Raw genomic sequence first — 23,007 nt, 5'->3', positions numbered from 1 at the left:
ATGGAAGAGTCATTCCATAATAGATGCAAATCACAATGTAATATTTTGGTGCATGCTATGGCGGCAATATAATGCGATAGATCCAAATGCAAATGCAAATCCATACCTAACCGCAACGTTTTAAATTCCGGCGATGCTGCAGAAGCGCAAAGCTGATAAAAGATATGGTAATTTCTCTCTTCGTCGGCCTTTAATACAAACAAAGAAGAGATAAAACATTAAGGACAGATTCGATATGTAATGACTTCTCCCAAAGTTTAGTCAAAGTCTGCAATCTTACCCCTGGAATAACAGAGAACAAACAACTGCATCACATTTATTTTTATTTATTTTATTTACAGCATTTTTACCCTGCCCTTCTCAACCCCCCCCCCCCCCGGGGGGGGGGGGGCTCAGAGCGGCTAACAAAGGCAGTAATTCGATGCCACAAATCAATAACACAGTATAAAATCATAAATACATACAGAGTTAAAACAATAGCAATAAAACAACTGCCGCTCTGGGCCAGAGTGAAGAGAGGGGAGGCCAAGGGACAGTTCCATCTAGTCTCCTGTGCTATTCTAATAATAAATATAATGTAATATAATATAATATAATATACTAGCTGTCCCCTGCCACGCGTTGCTGTGGCCCAGTCTGTGTATATGTATTTTGTGTGTATATATGTGTGTATGTATATGTGTATTTGTGTATTTCTGTGTTTAAATGTGTATATGTATATTGTGTATATGTGTGTGCTTGTGTATATGCATAAATGTGTGTATATATGTGTGCATGTATGTGTTTGTATATGTGCATATTTGTGTGTGTGTGTTTGTATGTATATGTATATTTCTGTGTTTATATGTGTATATGTATATTGTGTATATGTATGTGCTTGTGTGTATATGTGTGTATATGTATCCGTATATGTATATGTGTGTAGGTATACATGTATGTGTGTATATGTGTATATTTGTGTGTCTGTATGTATGTATGTGTGCATGTGCATATGTATATTGTGTATTATGTGTGTGCTTGTATATATGCATATATGTGTGTATGTATATGTGTGTAGGTGTATATGTATGTGTGTATATGTGTATATTTGTGTGTGCTAGCGTATATATATATATGTGTGTGTGTCTGTATGTATGTATGCCTGTGTATATGTATATGACTGTATGTGTATATGTATACATAGTTTTTTGGGGGGGTTTTAAAGTCTGTTCGGCAGGGGTTTTTTTGTGTGTGTTTTAGGGGTAATGGTCACTCGTTGACCTGATAGGTGTATTGTGTCCAATTTTGGTGTCAATTTGCCCAGTGGTTTTTCAGTTATGTTAATCCCACAAACGAACATTACATACACATACATACACACACACACACACACATATATATATATAGATATAAAAAAACATGTAGTGGTATAGTACAATATAGTAATATGTAATATTAGTATCGTGTTATGTTAATGATATAATATATTGTATGTACATATAACTTGTAAGCCGCTCTGAGTCCCCTTCCGGGTGAGAAGGGCAGAATGTAAATGTCAGAAATAAATGAATAATAAATAACTCTAAGGCAGGCCTGCATAACCTGCGGCCCTCCGGGTATTTGGGCTTCCAGTTCCTAGAAGTCTTAGCCAGGTTGTTCAATGGTCAGGAAGGAATTCTGGGAGTTGAAGTCCAAAACACTGGAGGGCTTCATGTTGTGCAGGACCGCTCTACGGGAAAATTTGGGAGCTCAGCACAAGGCTTCTCAGATTCTTTCCAAGGAGAGATGGAAGCACCATGCTGCCACCACCACCACTGTTTTCCCACTTATTTATTTATCATGTCAGGAGCAACCAGACAGTTGTTTTCCCACTGAGACCTTGCAAAAGGCCAGCAAGGTCATACATTTTCACCTTATACAGGACTATAGAAGCTAAGCTTATATTCATTTTACCTGGAAGACCACTCTTGACTTTTCTAGGAGGTACGTTCTCATGTTAGCGCCAGTAATTCGATACCGCTTATCGAAACCTATCTCAATGTACTTCCCAAAGCGACTGCTGTTATCATTCCGTGTGGTTTTGGCATTCCCAATGGACTGCGGGAGGAGAAAGAACACAGAAAAGGTTGAACAGTCTTCAGAAGCCAGCAATAACTTTTACGAAGTGTTCCCTGAAACTGCAAAATGGCAAATTAGTAATACGATCCCTGCAAGCATGGATTTTCACTCAGGCTGTGTTATTTTGCTATTAATCGAGCAAACAAATTCATTAAAATAACTTGAAGGTCACAATCGTATACAACTGGAAGGAATTCACATTGAACTTCGTAGGGTTTCCATATGAATAGACATGCAAAGACTTGTGCTCCTAATTAAGGAGTGCAAATATTAAGATACAGATAAACATTTTGATACATCTACAAGGGTTGAATGAAAAGTAATGCCTCCATCTTTGTTACTGGGTTTGGATGAGAATATTTTAATAAATCAAACACAGAAATAATCTTTAGAATGTGCTCTTTAACTCCCACTAATTATTTTTCCACACAATTGTCAGTGACATCGGCAGCACAGCAAGGCAGTAACAGATCAATCACAGCCACCTTAGGCTATAAACTATTTTATTTTACAGCTATATACATTAGAAGCTACTTAACACTCAGCACATCGTAAACTTGCTTCTTTACCATCTAACTGTAACATTGCGAACACACTAACTGTTATCAGTACTAGTCCACACCTCTTGCATTCCAGAGTGACGTATGAGGTCCATTTATTCTATACACTTGATTCATGACCTCTCTAGGAATGCCGTTCCCTCCATGGTTCAGTTAACTCTTTCACACAGGAATACATTATACTCGGCACATAGCTACTGCATTTTAAAAATACATACATACATACATACATTGAAATCTACAATATAAATTGCAAACAGCTTCAACAATAATCACCAGACAATTGGATATATTTCTGTCAACAATGAACAATTTTTCTGAAGCCGTCACGGAAGAAGTCCACACTCTGTTTCCGCAACCAGCATCTCACAGTTCTCTCAACGTCTTCATCAGAAGCAGAATGATGTCCCCGCAGATCTTCTTTCATTATTAGGAATAGATGGAAGTCAGGCGGTGCTAAATCTGGACTGTATGGAGGATGTTGTATGGTGATGAGATCCAGTCTCTGAAGTTTCAAGTCTGTGCGCTTTCATTTCAGGCATCAGCATCCTGGGTACCCATCATGCACAGATCTTCCGACAGCTAAGCAAAGCAATAATGTGAACCACATGTTCTTGTGAAATGCCGATTGTGCTTGAAATTTCTCTCTGAGTGATATGATGATCGTCCTGAATCAATCTGTCAACCTTTTGCTTGTGAAACTCGGTGGTTGCTGTCACAGGACATCCAACTCTTTGTGTGTCACACAAGTCAGATGTTCCCACCTCAACATCTTTTTTAAAAAATAATCTTTATTAGATATTTTCATAACACATATTATTTAAAAGACAGATAAATTTAAAAAGAGAAAAAAATCTTACAAAAGAATTTAAAACTAGATAGAATAGAAAGTCGGAGGAACGAGATAGAAAGAAAGAAAGAGGAAAAAAGAGAGAGGGAGAGAAAGAGAAAGAGTAAAACAAAACAAAAGATGCTGTTTCCTTCGGTCCAACTTCCAGGATACTTCAAGAAGGGTTTCTTCCTTTTCCTTCTTCAGTAGGTTTTCAGTCCTTTATTCCTTCTTCCTTCCCCCTCCCCCCCATTTCTCTTCTTCTTTTGTTTATTTATGTATATATACATATTTTAAGTGTTTGCTATGCAGTTCTATAATTCTTCATGTTTCTACTTTTAATATCTTATTTACAATACTCATTTATTGATGTCCAATCTGTCTCTTTTTCTATTTTCCCTTTCTATTTTTGAAATAAGTAACTTAGCCTGTCCATGTTTTTTATATCCATAATTTTTTTGTTCCAATCATCATTTGTGGGTGTTTCCTTTTTTCGCCATAATCTCACATAGCAAATTCTAGCAGCAGTTGTGGAGAGGAAGAGAAGTTTGTCTATATGTTGTACTTCCTGACTAACTTTATGTGCTGTCCGAACTTGTGTTGACCGAGTGCTGGCCTTCTCTTGTGTAGACCTTATATTGTTGGCCTTCTCTGTGTAGACCTCTGTGCAGACCTTTGTGTAGACCTCTGTGTAGACCATTGTGCTGGCCTTTGTATAGACCTCTGTGTAGACCTTTATGCCAGCCCTCTCTGTGTTAGTACAGAGTGTGTAATATGGTAACTGACCAACCGTGCTGTCCCATTGCCGAGTTGCCATCTCCGGAAGCCCCCATCCGCTTCATTCCAACCGTCTAGAGACCCCATCTGGGTCACAACAGTATTTAGCTAACTTGTCATCATCTCAGCCCTATAAGAGGGTGATTATATACCATCAGCTTGTACATTCCTGGGCTATTATCTGTTGATAATACAACATAAATACGAACTATAGCACCTTACGTAAGAGAGCACTTTAAGGCGCCTGCCTCTGCCGCCAACTGCACTAGCACTTTCGCCCCTTCCTATCCCTCTGTGCCGCACTTTAGCTACTTTAGCTACCGTCGAACCAATGTATGGTACTCATTGCACTTTAGACCTAGCACTTTAACAAATGCGCCTAACGGCACGTAGTTGCTGACTGAATTGTCATTACTGACGGTGTTGCACCTAAGACTTGTGCACTTTTGAACTGTCCTATTGGTGTGGCCAGAAGATCTTACACCACCTTGTATTGCTGCTACCCATGTGGTCCCCCATCCCCCTTTGTGTACTATCCCTGTTACTACTGTATAGTGTAAGGGACAGGGGAGGAGGTGGGCTGGAGCCTGTAAATAAAAATGAGGTGGGGAGGGGGGAAGAGGAGGAGAAAGGATATTGGCAAGGATCGAAAAATCAAACAACGAACAAAGCAGAAAGTAAGATCTTGTCTTTAGACTGCGGCATGGAGGGGGGGAGGTGTTCCATTGGCCGAGGGGCCCCCATAGAGGTCGTGGTGGGAAGGAGGAGATGCGGGAAAAGGAGACCTCGAATTCGGCCTAATTCGGACCGCTTATCCATATTAACAACTCCCAACCGGTCTCCTAAGGTAAATTGGTGTAACCAGGTGAGCGGGCCCTCTGGTTTGAAGGTGGTGTTGTTGAACGCCAGATCTGTCAACGGAAAAACGACCTGGATTCAGGATTTAATCCTGGAGGAGTGGGCAGATCTGGCGTGCATCACGGAGACCTGGCTGGATGAAGCGGGGGGCGTAAACCTCTCCCAGCTTTGTCCTCCAGGCTTCTCCGTGCAACACCAACCAAGAGCCGGAGGACGGGGAGGCGGGGTCGCAGTGGTCTATAGGGATTCCATCCATCTGACCAGGAGCCCCATCCCGCAGACCACAAATTTCGAATGCGTCCACCTGAGGGTGGGTGACCGGGACAGAATAGGGATTCTTGTAGTGTACCGTCCACCTCGCTGCACTACAGTCTCCCTGCCTGAGCTAGCGGGGGTGGTCTCGAGCCTGGTGGTGGAGTCCCAACGGCTTCTTGTGCTGGGGGACTTCAACATCCATGCCGAGGCAACCCTCACAGGAGCGGCTCAGGACTTCATGTCTGCCATGGCAACCATGGGGCTGTCCCAACAAATAACTGGCCCCACCCACTGTGCTGGACACACATTGGACTTGGTTTTCTGTCAGGGATGGGAGCAAGGTGGCGGTGTGGAGGAGTTGTCCATCTCTCCGTTGCCATGGACCGACCACTCCCTGATCAGATTTAGGCTCACTGCGCCCCCTAACCTCCGCAAAGGTGGAGGACCCATTAAGATGGTCCGCCCCAGGAGGCTTATGGATCCGAATGGATTCCTGACGGCTCTTGGGGATTTCCCCGCTACCTCGGTAGGTGACCATGTCGAGGCCTTGGTCGCTCTCTGGAATGGGGAGATGACCAGGGCAATTGACAGGATCGCTCCGGAACGTCCCCTCTCAAGTAACCGAGCTAAACCAGCTCCTTGGTTCACTGAGGAGCTGGCAGCGATGAAGCGAAGGAAGAGGGAACTAGGGAGCGTGTGGCGCTCGGACCCAAGCGAGCCAAATCGAACACGGTTTGTGTCCTTTCTAAGGGCATATGCCGCGGCAATAAAAGCCGCAAAGAAAACTTTCTTTGCGGCCACTATTGCGTCTGCAAAAAACCGTCCGGCGGAGTTGTTTCGGATTGTCAGAGGTCTTTTAACTCCCCCTACCTCAGGTGGGAGCCCTGACAACTCGGCCACGCGCTGTGAAGCATTTGCTCGGTTCTTTGCAGACAAAGTCGCTTTGATCCGTTCTGGGCTGGACGCCACATTAAATGCAGTCTCTGTGGATGTGACACAAGCACCTGCTTGTCCTATTTTGATGGATTCTTTTCAGCTTGTGAAACCCGAGGATGTGGACAAGATACTTGGAGGAATGAGGCCTACCACGTCCATCCTAGACCCCTGCCCATCCTGGCTTCTGAAAGAGGCCAGAGGGGGATTGGCTGAGTGGGTAACGATGGTGGTTAATGCCTCCCTCCGGGAAGGCAAGATTCCAGCGAGCCTAAAACAGGCTATTATAAAGCCGCTGTTGAAGAAACCATCATTGGACCCCACTAAATTTGACAACTTTCGGCCTGTTTCCAATCTCCCCTTCTTGGGCAAAGTCATGGAAAGCGTGGTGGCCTCACAACTCCAGGTATTCTTGAGAGACACGGATTATCTGGATCCGGCACAGTCTGGTTTCAGACCGGGACATGGTACTGAGACGGTCTTGGTCGCCTTAGTGGATGATCTCCGCTGGGAGCTAGACAGGGGGAGTGTGTCCCTGTTGGTGCTCCTGGACCTCTCAGCGGCCTTCGATACCGTCGACCACGGTATTCTTCTGGGACGCCTTGCAGAGATGGGTCTTGGGGGCACCGCTTTGCGGTGGCTCCAGTCATTTCTGGAGGGTCGTACCCAGAAGGTGTTATTGGGGGACTCCTGTTCAACACCACAGCCTTTGACCTGTGGTGTTCCTCAGGGCTCCATACTGTCCCCCATGCTGTTTAACATCTACATGAAGCCGCTGGGTGAGATCATCCGGAGTTTCGGGGTGCGGTGTCACCTGTACGCAGATGACGTCCAACTCTGTCACTCCTTTCCACCTGCTACTAAGGAGGCTGTCGAAGTCCTGAACCGGTGCCTGGCCGCTGTAACGGTCTGGATGAGGGCGAACAAACTGAAATTAAATCCAGACAAGACAGAGGTACTCCTGGTCAGTCGCAAGGCCGAGCAGGGTATAGGGTTACAGCCTGTGCTGGACGGGGTCGCACTCCCCTTGAAGGCGCAGGTTCGCAGCTTGGGTGTGACCCTGGACTCATCGTTGAGCCTGGATCCCCAGGTTTCAGCGGTGACCAGGGGAGCATTTGCACAGCTTCGGCTCGTGCGCCAGCTGCGCCCGTATCTTGGGAAGTCTGACTTGGCCACGGTGGTACATGCTTTGGTCACATCCCGCCTCGACTACTGCAACGCTCTCTACGTGGGGCTGCCCTTGAAGACGGCCCGGAAGCTCCAGCTAGTCCAGCGCGCGGCAGCCATGTTGTTAACCGGAGCGGGACGCAGGGAGCACACAACGCCCTTGCTGTCCCAGCTCCACTGGCTGCCGATTTGCTACCGGGCCCAATTTAAGGTGCTGGTGTTATCCTACAAAGCCCTAAACGGTTCCGGCCCAAAATACCTTGCGAACCGCATCTCGGCCTACGAGCCCACGAGGACCTTGAGATCATCTGGGGAGGCCCTTCTCTCGGTCCCACCTGCCTCACAGGCAGGTCTGGCGGGGACGAGAGAGCGGGCCTTCTCGGTGGTGGCCCCCCGGCTATGGAACTCCCTCCCTGCTGAAATCAGACAGGCGCCTTCCCTCATGGCCTTCCGCAAGGGCCTGAAAACCTGGCTCTTCGAAAAGGCCTTCAACTAAGTGCTATGTTTTTTGGAATGACCACCGGAATGGACTATGACTATGAGATTGATTATGACCCAAACTAGACGAAGCGGATTTTTAAATGTTGTGTTATGGTCTTGATCTATTGTAAATTGTTGTCTTTTCTATGTTCTGTACACCGCCACGAGTCGCCCTTGGGCTGAGAGTGGCGGTTAACAAGTGCAAATAATAAATAAATAAATAAATAAATAATAAATATATTGCTCTTGGTTTTTTTATCTGTAATTCCCAATAGAAATATTTCAGGTTCAAGTGGGATATTAATCTTCAGTATTTTTTGTAATCTTTCCTGTGTTTTTCCCCCAATAATCTTTTGCTTTTTTGCACTGCCACCACATATGGTAGAAGGTCCCTTCTACTTCTCCACATTTCCAACACTTTGAGTTTATGTTCTTATAATACCTCCCTAGTTTATGTGGTGTCATATGCCATCTATGGAACATTTTTGTCCAATTTTCTTTTAGGTCGTAGGCACGCGTGTACTTTAATTTCTTGTTCCATATAATCTCCCATTCTTCTAATCCTATAGATCTTCCTATATTTTTTGCCCATTTTATCATACACTCTTTGACTCCTTCTTCTTCTGTGTTCCATTCTAATAAATTTTTGTATATTATGGATATTGTTTTTTTCCCCTCTGTCCTCATTATTCTATCCCAACTATTTTCTTCTGTCATGAATTCTCATTTTTTTATCTTTAGTAAAATGTTCTTGAATCTGTCTATATTGAAACCAGGTTGTGTTTGGATATGAATTTTTTATTTCCTGTTGTGTTTTTAGGATTATTTCTTTGCCTACTTTTTTTTAATTGTTTCTTTAAATTGGGGCCAAATTATCCAACCTGGTTCTCTTCTTTGGCAGGATTCTAGCGGGGAAACCCATAGGGGTGTTTTGCTATAAAATCTATCTTTGTATTTGTCCCATATTTTTATAATGGTCTCTCTGATAAAATGATTTCTGAAATTTTTTCTACTTTTGTTTTTCTGTACCATACGTACGTATGCCAGCCTCTTCTCAAATCAACCCCCTCCAGATTTAAACTTACTCGCCCAACTACACACAGTACTCGCATCAACAAAATCACCATAAACAGCTTGCATTCTCTGATGAATCTCCTTTGGGGAGACACCTTTGGCAGTATTGTAACTGTGCATTAGCCAAAAACACCCCCTCAATAGTATTACATTCTAAACATACAAACACTAACTTTGAAAACTACATTACACAATTTCAAAACACATCAACAATCCCCCTCAGATGTCAAAGTTACTTAGCAAAAAACAGTTGCAAAACAAAACATCTTATCACTAAGAATACATTTCACATTGTTGCAATGAGATAACAGGATATATTAATGGCAGTTTGCAAACTACATAAAATGCACCATCACAATAGATCTCAGTGACCTCTTAATTCTCAATCACAATAGCACGATAGATCAGCAATCACCCCTAGGCAACTTTACACTCAAGGCAGAAATATATTTATCTATTGGATAGTTCACTTGGCACTGAGAAGCATTTGCTAATATTGCTTTGAAACTCCACACAACACAGCAAACCAGGCAGAATTACCTTCTCTCTGAATACCACCAAAATCACCTGTACCAAAGTTGCACTATCTTGAATAAGGCCATCTCCTCTTTTGTTTGTGTTTCAAAAAATTCTTGAAATAAGAAAAAAGTTAAAAGAAAGGTAAAGGAAGTAAAGCAAAGTGATTTAAGTCATTAGTAGCTGATCAGTGGATGTTGTGGCTAAATCCTAACTGCTCTTTCCAGTTGGAGTAGAACCACTGAACGTTAAAGTGGTTAGAATTTTTAAAAAACCAATTAAGATGCATAAAGGGGAAATTACATTTTTAAAAATAATATTTAAGAAAAACACTGTTCTTAACTTCCTCTACTATCTGCTTCCTATTTATTCAGAGGGCAAGTGCCTTTTCAGCCAACTTTCTGGGGGGAATTCCAGGTGACTGAAGCCTTCTCTCTATTAGAGCGACATAATAATAATAATAATAATAATAATAATAATAATAATAATAATCTTTTATACCCCGCCACCATTTCCTCCAATGGGGACTCGGAGCGGCTTACATGGGGCCAAGCCCGAACAACAAATTACAAAACAAAATACAAATTGCAGTAAAATAAACAACATAAACAATAAAAAATAAAACATCAAAGCATATAAACAATGTGTGTCCAAACGACATGTCCTTCTCTAAGGATCAGTCTTGAGATATAAATAATGGAGCCCCCAGTGGCACAATGGGTTAAACCCTTATGATGGCAGGACTGCTGAATGAAAAAGCAGTGGTTTGAATCCAGGGAGTGGTGTGAGCTCCCATCTGTCAGCTCCAGCTTCCCATGCAGTGACCTGAGAGAAGCCTCCCATAGGATGGTAAAACATCCAGGCGTCCCCTGGGCAACGTCCTTGCAGACGGCCAATTCTCTCACATCGAAAGGAACTTGCAGTTTCCCAAGTCGCTCCTGGCACACAAACAAAGTATCCAGATCTAGCAACAAAGAAGGGTGAAAATCCCAAATGGGTCTTACCTCCATGATGGGATTGGAAGCCAATACTTTCTCTTCGACGTTAGCTTCACTGGCAGACCCGCTTACAGTGGCAAAATATCTCATGGCGTATTTAGCAGAGACTGTTTTCCCAGCGCCTGATTCCCCGCTTACAATGATCGACTGGTTCCGCTCATCTCTGAAATGGAAAAAAAATGGTTTCACTTGTATTTGTGTGGATTCCACTCATCTTTAACACACTACCTAAGTTTGGGAGAACATACAAACAACACATGCCTTCGACAACACATCGGACATGCATACAAACACTGGTCAAAGATTCTGGGAATTATAAACCGAGAACACTTGGCGATTCCAAAGATTCTTTCTTTCTCTCTTCCTCCCCTTTCCCTCTCTTTGCTTTTCCCCCTTTCCTTCTCTTTCTCTCCCTTTTCTCCTTCTCTCTTACTGTTTCTCTATCCTTTTCTCTTCCTCCCCTCCTTCCTTAGCTTCCCTTCTTTCTCCCCTTTTGTCTTTCTCTCTTGCTGTTTCTCTCTCTTTCTCCCCCTCTTTTTCTATCTTTTTTCTCTTCCTCCCCTCCTTCCTTTGCTTCCCTTCTTTCTCCCCCTTTCCTTCTCTTTCTCTTCCTTTTCTCCTTCTCTCTTACTGTTTCTCTATCCTTTTCTCTTCCTCCCCTCCTTCCTTAGCTTCCCTTCTTTCTCCCCTTTTGTCTTTCTCTCTTGCTGTTTCTCTCTCTTTCTCCCCCTCTTTTTCTATCTTTTTTCTCTTCCTCCCCTCCTTCCTTTGCTTCCCTTCTTTCTCCCCCTTTCCTTCTCTTTCTCTTCCTTTTCTCCTTCTCTCTTACTGTTTCTCTATCCTTTTCTCTTCCTCCCCTCCTTCCTTTGCTTCCCTTCTTTCTCCCCCTTTTGTCTTTCTCTCTTGCTGTTTCTCTCTCTTTCTCCCTCTCTTTTTCTATCTTTTTTCTCTTCCTCCCCTCCTTCCTTTGCTTCCCTTCTTTCTCCCCCTTTCCTTCTCTTTCTCTTCCTTTTCTCCTTCTCTCTTACTGTTTCTCTATCCTTTTCTCTTCCTCCCCTCCTTCCTTAGCTTCCCTTCTTTCTCCCCTTTTGTCTTTCTCTCTTGCTGTTTCTCTCTCTTTCTCCCCCTCTTTTTCTATCTTTTTTCTCTTCCTCCCCTCCTTCCTTTGCTTCCCTTCTTTCTCCCCCTTTCCTTCTCTTTCTCTTCATTTTCTCCTTCTCTCTTACTGTTTCTCTATCCTTTTCTCTTCCTCCCCTCCTTCCTTAGCTTCCCTTCTTTCTCCCCTTTTGTCTTTCTCTCTTGCTGTTTCTCTCTCTTTCTCCCCCTCTTTTTCTATCTTTTTTCTCTTCCTCCCCTCCTTCCTTTGCTTCCCTTCTTTCTCCCCCTTTCCTTCTCTTTCTCTTCCTTTTCTCCTTCTCTCTTACTGTTTCTCTATCCTTTTCTCTTCCTCCCCTCCTTCCTTTGCTTCCCTTCTTTCTCCCCTTTTGTCTTTCTCTCTTGCTGTTTCTCTCTCTTTCTCCCTCTCTTTTTCTATCTTTTTTCTCTTCCTCCCCTCCTTCCTTTGCTTCCCTTCTTTCTCCCCCTTTCCTTCTCTTTCTCTTCCTTTTCTCCTTCTCTCTTACTGTTTCTCTATCCTTTTCTCTTCCTCCCCTCCTTCCTTAGCTTCCCTTCTTTCTCCCCTTTTGTCTTTCTCTCTTGCTGTTTCTCTCTCTTTCTCCCCCTCTTTTTCTATCTTTTTTCTCTTCCTCCCCTCCTTCCTTTGCTTCCCTTCTTTCTCCCCCTTTCCTTCTCTTTCTCTTCCTTTTCTCCTTCTCTCTTACTGTTTCTCTATCCTTTTCTCTTCCTCCCCTCCTTCCTTAGCTTCCCTTCTTTCTCCCCTTTTGTCTTTCTCTCTTGCTGTTTCTCTCTTTCTCCCCCTCTTTTTCTATCTTTTTTCTCTTCCTCCCCTCCTTCCTTTGCTTCCCTTCTTTCTCCCCCTTTCCTTCTCTTTCTCTTCCTTTTCTCCTTCTCTCTTACTGTTTCTCTATCCTTTTCTCTTCCTCCCCTCCTTCCTTTGCTTCCCTTCTTTCTCCCCCTTTTGTCTTTCTCTCTTGCTGTTTCTCTCTCTTTCTCCCTCTCTTTTTCTATCTTTTTTCTCTTCCTCCCCTCCTTCCTTTGCTTCCCTTCTTTCTCCCCCTTTCCTTCTCTTTCTCTTCCTTTTCTCCTTCTCTCTTACTGTTTCTCTATCCTTTTCTCTTCCTCCCCTCCTTCCTTAGCTTCCCTTCTTTCTCCCCTTTTGCCTTTCTCTCTTGCTGTTTCTCTCTCTTTCTCCCCCTCTTTTTCTATCTTTTTTCTCTTCCTCCCCTCCTTCCTTTGCTTCCCTTCTTTCTCCCCCTTTCCTTCTCTTTCTCTTCCTTTTCTCCTTCTCTCTTACTGTTTCTCTATCCTTTTCTCTTCCTCTCCTCCTTCCTTTGCTTCCCTTCTTTCCCCCAGTTATGAAGTAGCAATTAAAATAATGTGATAGTTGGGGGTCAGCACAACATGAGGAACTGGATTAAGGGGTCAAGGCATTAGGAAGGTGGAGAAACACTGGTTTAACACATTGCACCCCTGGGGGCTCCTAAAGGAAGGATAAACCTGAATGTCTACAGGCCCTCGTTTTTTATCTTATTTATTTATTTATTTAAAACATTGATATTTCGTCCTTCTCACCCCGACTCAGGAAACTCAGGGCGGAGCACAGCATATACACGGCAAACATTCAATGCCGGGACACAAATTCCTATATACATACATAAACATTAAAAACATTTATCAAAATATTAAAATGCACCATTCCTTCCTAGTCATCCACGCCCAATCTAATTGGCCTGGTCATCTTTCCTATTGCCACTTTATTGCCCTGTCCCAAAAGCTTGGTCCCACAGCCAAGTTTTGGCCATCCTTCTGAAGGACAGGAGAGAGGGGGCCAACCTGATCTCACCAGGAAGGGAGTTCTATAGCCGGGGAGCAATCACCGAGAAGGCCCTGTCTCTCATCCCCACCAATTGCGGCTGTGACAATGGCGAGACGGAAAGCAGGGCCTCCCCGGAGGCTCTTAATCTCCGCAATGGTTCATAGGGGGAGATGCGTTCGGACAGGGAATTTGGGCCAGAGCCGTTTAGGGCTTGATAGGCCAAAGTCAGCACTTTGAATTGTGCCCGCTAGCAAACAGACAGCCAGTGGAGCTGGCGTAACATGGGAGTTGTGTGCTCCCTGTATGCCGCCCCAGTTATTAACCTGGCTACCTCTCATTGGACTATCTGAAGCTTCCGAGCAACCCCACGTAGAGTGCGTTGCAGTAGTCTATCCTAGATGTAACGAGAGAATGGACCACCGTGGCCAAGTCTGACTTTCCAAGGTACGGGTGTAGCTGGCGCACAAGTTTTAATTGTGAGAAAGCTCCCCTTGTTCTGGCTCACTTTGAGCCTGAGCTTTCTGAGCCTGAGTTTTCTCAGGACGAGGAGGATGATGGGTTACAGATTTCTGAACATGTCCCTGTTATTGAAGCAGACAGTGTTGATTCTGAAGAAGAGACGGCATTTCTGTTTCCCAGAGAAAAGAATGTTGTTTTAGATAAAGATAGTGAAACTTCATAGCTGCAGGTGGAAGAGTCGGCCCCATCTGGGAGTTCAGTGCCTCTCGGTTCCCAGGGTGACCAGTCCCAGGATAATGAGTTATCCGGCCTTGAAGATGGTGGAGATTTGATTAGGGAGGACCATTTGCAATTAAGGGTACACCGCAGTGCACGGCTTGCCAACAAATGGGAAGTTCGAGGTCAACATAATGCTTTCATGCTAGGGAAACATATTTAACGATCCGATTGAAGTCTATCCTTTGTCAGTGCTATGTTGCTTGCACCCTGTTAACTTCTCTGAAATTACCTCGGCTTTTGGGGAAAGCTTCTAGCTCTTTGGGACTTTGGTTCTGATCTTGATTTTTGGGGACCTTGTCATGCTGCCATGGATTCTTGTTTAACCAATGCTAAAGGATTATACTTTGCGTTATTTGCCTTTGGATCTTGGAAACTTTACCTTTGCATTTAAATCTCTGTTTTGGCTATTGAACTCAGTGATGAGTCCAGGAAGACCCCCAAGCTGCAAACCTGTGCCTTCAAGGGGAGTGTAACCCCATCCAGCACAGCCTGTAACTGTGCTGTCATGCGCTGGGCCTGTGAAAAGGTCTGTAGACAGGACGTGTTCTGTATGCCCAATGGGACGCCGGGGGTGCCTCGGATTAGAGGCCCTATAGATTTCCCTAAACAAAGTCTTTAGAAACTTGGAAAGTTTAACAAAGTTTTTATTAGTGCTTAGGTCTTCAATAAACCAAACAAATACTTCAAGGCTTTGACTCAACTGGTGGCTTTCTTAATCTTGTCCACAAGGGACAGGCAACTATCTTCATGAACTGTTTTTTTCCTCACTATTAGGGAAATCCTTGACCTCTACCTGGGCAATCTGTATTAGGCTCTGCTGGCGTGGGCCCCTACCCCCAGTCCAAACTGCATTATGGCTGCCACGAGTGGTCCTTACCAAACAGAGTCCTTTTGTAGATTTCAAAGAGGAAAGAAGGTCTTCAATTCCCAGCGAAGGCTGGCTGTAAAGCTGTGGGACTGGATCCCCCAAGCAAAGGCTATACTTCTCTGTAGAGCTGTGGGACTGAATTCCCCCCAGCAAAAGCTGTAAAAGACGAAACTTTCTACAGGTGGAACTGATTCACATCCTGTACGAAAGGCTTCTCTGTGTGAACTGAACTAGATATCCGCTTTTCCCCTCCTAAACCCAGAAAAAGGGGCAGAACTAAATGATGATTGATGGGTCATTGGCACTATAATTGCAAACCAAGGGAAGCCACCTTATTGCAAAATGCATGGAACCTTGGAATACATGCAAACACTCAAAGAAAGAAAAAGAAGTTGGAGCTCCTGGTACAGCCGTACCAGAATAGTAACCCTATACCTTGTTCGGCCTTGTGACTGACCAGGAGGACCTCTGGTAAATCCAAATTACAGGACTCTTTTCCTCCTGCATTGCAGGGTTGGGAACAGTTAAAGATCCAGCAGACAATTTATGAAGGAAGCACTTAGCAAGACAGTGAAAGGCCTTTTAGGAACAGTGTTTTTAGCTGAAACGGAGAGGAAGATGAAGCAAATTATGGCGAATCAGACAGTGCTTAGTCTGCTGGTTGGCTATTAAAAATAGCTACACCAGCGGAAGAGCAGGATGGCATGGATAGAATAACAGATGCCAATAACAGATTCGAATGTAGGATAGAGGAGGATGAAGAAATGTGATAGACGAAATGCACACTTTGCTAGTTTGTATTCTACAGTTTGTCAGTAGAACTCAGGATGATGAGCTAAGGTTTTGGGGTTATTTACATGACAATAGCTGAAAATATTTTGAAGGAAGAACACAGTCGAATATCTAAAAAGTAGTCACTCATTTTTGTTCTGCTGCCATTGAAAAAATGTTCCCCCGTCCCTTCTCCCACTCTAGATAATAGTTTCTGTGGAAGTCCTACTCACAAAGGGGAGACATAAAGCGCTTCCAGAATAATAATGTAGAATTGGTCAGGGAAGTACTACCTGAATACTGTGTCCCATTCTGGGCACCACAATTGAAAGGAGATGTTGACTCTAAGCTGGAATGTGTCCAGAGGAGGGCGATTCAAATGATCAATGGTCTGGAGGACAAACCCTATGATGAGTGGCTGAAAGAGCAGGGCATGTACAGCCTTCAGAAGAGAAGGATGAGAGATTATGAGGGCCATGTATAAATATGTGAGGGGAAGTCATAGGGAGGAGGGAACAGGTTTTTTTTGCTGCTCTACATACTAAGATGCGGAGCAATGGCTTCAAACTACAGGAAAGGAGATTCCACTTGAACATGAGGAAGAACTTCCTGACTGCGAGAGCTGTTCAGCAGTGGAACTCTCTGCCCTCAAGTTGCTTCTTTGGAGCCTTTTAAACAGAGGTTGGATGGCCATCTGTCAAGGCTGCTTGGAATGTAATTTTCCTGCTTCTTGGCAGAATGGGGTTGGACTGGATGTGGTCTCTTCCAACTCTAGGATTCTAGGATTTTATAATATATTCTCCTTTCTCCTATCACTGTGGATTGCAACCTCTGTGATTTTTCCTTCTTAAAAAATGATTAGCTAACTGACTTACCATGTTGACAGAGTGTGTGAACCCTAACATTATATCAGCCAAACTGGTCTCATGAAGCAAAAAAGGGAGAATGAATCTCATGGCACCTTTTGGAGCCAACTGTGTTTTGGCTGTGGTCTTCTTCTGGCCAAATCTCAGAGCTTCTTCAAACATTTGGGCAACAATTGCTTATTTATTTCTCCACTAGCTGTACCCACCATGGGTTGCTGGGGACAACCTTCCCTCCCTCTTTGTCTTCTCCTTTCTTTCTCTCCTTCTTTCCTTCACTTCTTCTTTCCCTTTTATTCTTTCATTCTCTCCTTCCTTCCTTCCCCCCTTTTCTTTCCCTTCCTCTTTCTCCCTTCTCTACCTCTCCTGGGACTACAACTCCCAGCAGTCCTCCTGATCGATCTACCTACCTATCTCTATGTAATCTATCTATCTTATCTATCTATAGGGTTGCTTGGAGTTGCAGTCTAGGAATAGGAAATTGGAAATATGCAGGGGTTGGGATGCTCTCAAAGAAATCCAAGGAGAAGAAAGCTTGGAGCTTGGAAGGAGTGCATTTGGATCCTCCTCTTCTCCTAAAGCGTCTGGTCTAGGTGATGCTGGGAGCTGTAGTCCAGCAGAGAGTGTCGGAGATGCTTACTTACTTAGGCGATCCCTCGTTGGACGAGTAAGATGGTCTTCCATTATGGATTTCCTTGTGGGTCCGTAGGTGGCTGTGGAGCCCTATTCTTGCTCTGTATCTTCTTCCGCAGTGAGGGCATTGGGTTCCAGGTGGAAGGCGTTCCCGGTCGGGGTTGGCTTGACGCGCCTTCCTCCTGGCACGTTTCTCTCTTTCACCCTCCACTCGTGCCTCCTCGAATTCTGCAGCACTGCTGGTCACAGCTGTCCTCCAGCTGGAGCGCTCAAGGGCCAGGGCTTCCCAGTTCTCGGTGTCTATGCCAGAGTTTTTAAGGTTGGCTTTGAGCCCATCTTTAAATCTCTTTTCCTGTCCACCAACGTTCCGTTTTCCGTTCTTAAGTTCGGAGTAGAGCAACTGCTTTGGGAGACGGTGGTCAGGCATCCGGACAACGTGGCCGGCCCAGCGGAGTTGATGTTGGAGGACCATCGCTTCAATGCTGGTGGTCCTTGCTTCTTCCAGCACACTGACGTTTGTCCGCTTGTCTTCCCAGGAGATTTGCAGGATTTTCCGGAGGCAGCGCTGATGGAATCGTTCCAGGAGTTGCATATGATGTCTGTAGACTGTCCACGTCTCACAGGCATATAGCAGGGTTGGGAGGACAATGGCTTTATAGACAAGCACCTTGGTCTCCCTACGGATGTCCCGGTCCTCAAACACTCTTTGCTTCATTCTGGAAAATGCTGCACTTGCAGAGCTCAGGCGGTGTTGTATTTCGGCGTCGATGTTGACTTTGGTGGAGAGGTGGCTGCCAAGGTAGCGGAAATGGTCCACATTTTCTAATGTGACACCATTAAGCTGTATTACTGGCATTGGAGAGGGATTGGCTGGCGACTGCTGGAACAGCACCTTGGTTTTCTCAATGTTCAGTGACAGGCCGAGCTTCTCGTATGCTTCTGCGAAGGTGTTTAGAGTGGCTTGTAGGTCTTCTTCTGAATGCGCACAGACGACATTGTCATCAGCATACTGGAGTTCTATAACAGATGTTGTTGTAACCTTGGTTTTGGCTTTCAGTCTGCTGAGGTTGAATAGCTTGCCATCTGTCCGATAGATTATTTCCACTCCGGTGGGAAGCTTCCCATCAACAAGGTGAAGTATCATAGCGATGAAGATGGAGAATAGAGTTGGGGCGATAACACATCCCTGTTTGACACCGGATTCCACCTTAAATGGGTCACTTTGGGAGCCACTGCTGTCCAAAACTGTTGCCATCATGTCATCGTGGAGGAGCCGCAGGATGTTCACAAATTTGTTAGGGCACCCGATTTTGTGGAGGATGGTCCAGAGAGCGCTGCGATTCACTGTGTCAAATGCCTTTGCAAGGTCGATGAATGCCATGTACAGGGGTTGGTTTTGTTCCCTGCATTTTTCTTGGAGCTGTCGTGCAGTGAAGATCATGTCCACGGTTCCTCTGGAGGGGCGGAAGCCGTTCTGGGATTCTGGGAGGGTGTCTTCTGAGAGGGGCAGAAGGCGGTTTGCAAGGATTCTTGCGAGGATTTTCCCAGCGGAGGTTAGAAGGGAGATACCTCGATAGTTTCCGCAGTCTGTTCTTTCCCCTTTTTTGAAGAGGGTGATGATGGTGGCGTCCTTGAAATCTGCTGGGATTTTCTCGGTCACCCACACTTTTTCTATGAGCTGGTGGAGTTGGTGTGTTAGCTCAGGTCCTCCCTCTTTAAAGATTTCAGCAGGGATCCCATCTGGTCCACTGGCTTTGTTATTCTTCTGTTGGCTGATGGCATTGCTGACTTCTTCCAAACTAGGCAGTGCTGCAAGCTCATCCCTGGTTTGTTGTTGTGGGATTTGTGAGAGGACCTCGTCGGCCACATTGGAGCTGCGGTTCAGGAGGCTTTGGTAGTGTTCTTTCCAACGTAGTGCAATTGAGTTTTGGTCCTTCAGGAGTTTGGTTCCATCTGATGAGCGTAGAGGCTGTATGCCATGGTTTCTTGGTCCATAGATGACCTTTGTGGCTTTGAAGAATCCCTGAGCATTATGGGTATCTGCCAGGTGTTGGATTTCTTCGGCCTTCTTTGTCCACCAGATGTTCTTGAGTTCTCTTGTCCTTCTTTGGACCTCAGCTTTTGCACTAGCATAGATCTTTTTCTTAGCAGCACAGTTGATGTCTCTCTGCCATGCTTGGAAGGCTTTCCTTTTCTTGTCAATTAGCTGTTGGATCTCGATGTCATTTTCATCAAACCAGTCTTGATGTTTCTTGGCTTGGTATCCAATAGTTTCTTCGCAGGCTTGGATGATGGAGGTCTTCAGTTTGTTCCAATGTTCCTCAACATTTTCGGGGTGTTCTGTGGGTAGATGGTCCTTGAGTGCTGTTTGGAGGTGGGCTCGTCTGGAGGGCTCCTGAAGGGCTTGGGTGTTCATTTTGCGCCTTGTCTTCCTTCCTTGGAGTCTGCGCTTGGGGGCGATCTTGATAGCCATCGAGGATCGAATTAGCCTGTGGTCAGTCCAGCAGTCATCAGCACCTATCATGGCTCTTGTGAGGAGCACGTCACGGCGGTCTCTGGCGCGTGTGATTACATAGTCTAAGAGGTGCCAATGCTTTGACCGGGGGTGCTTCCATGATGTCTTGAACTTGTTTTTCTGGCGGAAGAGCGTATTGGTGATGACAAGGTTGTGCTCCGCACATTTGGTGAGAAGCAGGATGCCATTTGAGTTGCTGTTTCCAACCCCGTCTTTTCCTATGGTGCCTGGCCACAGGTCGAAGTCTCGCCCGACTCTTGCATTGAAGTCCCCCAGGAGAATGATTTTGTCCTCCTTAGGTATCCCCGATAGGACGGTGTCCAGCTGACAGTAGAATTTCTCCTTGATGTCTTCATCAGCGTCTAGTGTTGGTGCATAGGCACTTATGATGGTTGCCCGTTGGTTTTTGGCAAGATCAACTCGGAGGGTGGAGAGACGTTCGTTGATACCAGTGGGTGCTTCGGACAGATGTTTCATCAGATCATTTCTTATAGCGAAGCCAACTCCGTGCATTCTTTGGTCTTCTTTGGGCAGTCCCTTCCAGAAGAAGGTGTAGCCTCCTTTTTCTTCCTTCAGCTGTCCCTCTCCTGCTCTCCGGGTCTCCTGAAGGGCTGCTATGTCGATGTTGAAGCGTCCCAGCTCCCTTGCGATGATGGCAGTTCTGCGTTCGGGGCGTTCACTGCCACTGTTGTCCATCAGAGTCCGTACGTTCCACGTACCGAAGTTCATTTTTCTTTTTTGGCCGCAGGGTGGTGACCCCACTGGACGCGGCAGTCCAGTCAGGGATGAGTGAGGCAGACTATGTTTGGGGCACCTTTTCTAGCCCCCTCCCCATGTGGGGTGAGCAGAGTGGGTCCTCAATAGGGCTGCTCAGTCGTGGATACAGCTGCCGAACTACTCAACTGCCTCGGACCTTGAGGTAGAACGACTGAGTCCGTACCCACCGCCCATGTGCCAGTCTGTGACTAGGGGCTTCCAGATTTCACAGTCCTGCCCCCGTCGCCACTCGCTGATCGCCATGGGACTTTGGTTGGTTGGTTTTTATTTTCTGTGGAAGACGCCTGTGCGTGGATTTTTTTAATGTGTGGAGGTCAGTGCACAACTGATCAACACACAGACTTCACAGAGTGAGGTTCCACTGGTGATGTAGTTTAACACAATGACCGTGGCTTCTCAGTCTGTTGCAGCCTTCTTCCGCCTTCGCAGCCGTTGTAACATGTGCCATGTTATCCTCCGCCTGCTCCGCCGTTGAGGTCTTTGGGTCTTCGGACTGTGCTTGGTCTGGGACCTCCCCCGCAGCCACTCCTGGGAGTGCACGACTCCAGTTGTTGTGCCTACAGGTTCATCGGAACACGCAAGCCCCCTCACCACGACAAGGTGACAGTCCATCGAGGGGGGTCGGAGATGCTATTGTGTGTTTCGTTTGCCTGGGGGAGTCATTTTTGTGCATGCGCTGTAGCATCTTTTTGCTTTTTGGCTTTTAAGTCCCTTCTGCTGTGTTTTTCAGTGTTTTAATGAGTGATGGTCACTCGTTGGTCTGATGGATGTCTTGTGTCCCAATTTGGTGTCAATTCGTCCAGCGGTTTTTGAGTTATGTTAATCCCACAAACGAACATTACATTTTTATTTATATAGATAAACAAAATCCAAAACAGTCCTGAAAGTCATAACGACCTCTGAGTCTGGATCGGGAGATTCCACACTGCACAATGAGCTCTTGTTCAGCCCTAACATTCACTGCAGAATAGACAACCCCAGCTTATTCTGCTTATATAGAGTCTCCCTGTGCCAAGTACTTGCCAGATGGTCTTGTAATAGGCTGTATACAGCACATTTAATAGTCCCACTGAGCAAAATGGGGCAGTGGGGACTACTTCTCTGAATAGTAGAAACAGGGCTAGCATTCTTCAGAAGGATGACTCGAGAGCATTTATCAGAAGTTTTTATTAGCTATATGTTAATTTGGGTCGCTGTGAGTTTTCCGGGCTATATGACCATGTTCCAGAAGCATGCTTTCCTGACATTTCGCCCACATCTATGGCAGGCATCTTCAGAGGTTGTGAGGTCTGTTGGGAACTAGACAAGTGGGGTTTATATATCTCTGGATGTTAAGATTATATGTTAATCTTCCTCAATGTTTAAGGTTCATGGACGCATGGAGGAAAAACATTAGTTATCAATACCAAGAAAATTTAAACATAAGCAGTCTGTGGCAACGAGCAAATGACTAGTAAATGGATTTAAGGACACGTCTCCTGATATAAACCAGTTCTTCCTGCAACGCTGCAGACTGGAGACACAACTGGACACAAATCCAGATTTTACCTTCCTGGTTTCTACGGATTACGCCGGCCAAGAATCTAGCGATGCCCTTTTTAATGCCGAATCTAATCCATCTTTGCTTGACGTACCAGAAGCTCAAATAAAGCCTCGAAAGGGCAATTTGAAGAACACTAAGAGAGACTTTCCAGAATTGTATGTATGCCTTTTTATTTGGCAGGTTACCCCACTCCTTCCCTTCTCAGGCTGTATTGTGCAGCCTGAACTCCTGCTCGTGAGCCAGCATTTCCGATGGTGCTAAGCAAACATGCAGCTGGAAATCATCATCAATATCTGCAAAATCATGGCAGGCTGCACTCTGGACGGAAAGATGAGCCAGCAGAATGAAAGTTATTCTGCAGGGATTACTCCCTCGAGGTCACTGTCGCAGCCTCCTGCTAATGCTCAGTGAGCAGCTTCCCGCAGAATACCTCATATGAACTTTAGGATCCAGCACTGACCATATGTAATCTCGCTTCCTTTGGGACGGCAGCCAGATACTCTTGTGATGAATCCGTAGCAGATCACTGAGCGATTTCCAGTACATATTCCCTTAGGTCAGGGATAAATATTCCCCAACCTCTCAGACATCACTGCCCATTTTTTTGGATCTGATTCTTCCCAGATTCTCCAAAATGACAGCAAAATGCAGCAATTTTTCCATCAGGCGTCAAAATAAAAAATGGGGAAGTGGTAATTTGCAGCAGTTTCGAGCTGGTTTAGGGAAAGGGGAAAAATCAGCCCCAGTTTTAGGTAATCTGGGACTTTTGTGAAGTAATAATAATAATGCGAGCACACATCTCCCATATTATGCCAGCTCC

General features: G+C 45.2%; 1 protein-coding gene across 4 annotated transcripts in view; it reads right to left on the bottom strand.

The window, feature by feature from the left end:
* The window catches only part of MYO5A (myosin VA), a 158,258-nt gene that overhangs the window by 77,987 nt on the left and 57,264 nt on the right, over positions 1 to 23,007 (bottom strand). For all 4 annotated transcript variants that reach the window (XM_067471328.1, XM_067471329.1, XM_067471326.1 and 1 more), the window contains exons 5-7: positions 10,551 to 10,707; positions 1,933 to 2,076; positions 107 to 188 (exon numbers count right to left, since the gene is read on the bottom strand). In XM_067471328.1, coding sequence (XP_067327429.1) covers positions 107 to 188; positions 1,933 to 2,076; positions 10,551 to 10,707 — 383 coding nt within the window. The remainder of the gene's footprint in view (positions 1 to 106; positions 189 to 1,932; positions 2,077 to 10,550; positions 10,708 to 23,007) is intronic.

The sequence above is a fragment of the Anolis sagrei genome, chromosome 9, assembly GCF_037176765.1.
Source record: "Anolis sagrei isolate rAnoSag1 chromosome 9, rAnoSag1.mat, whole genome shotgun sequence".
NCBI classification, from domain to species: domain Eukaryota; kingdom Metazoa; phylum Chordata; class Lepidosauria; order Squamata; family Dactyloidae; genus Anolis; species Anolis sagrei.
Note: the sequence above shows the minus strand (reverse complement) of the source record. Positions and strands in the feature narration are given on the sequence as shown.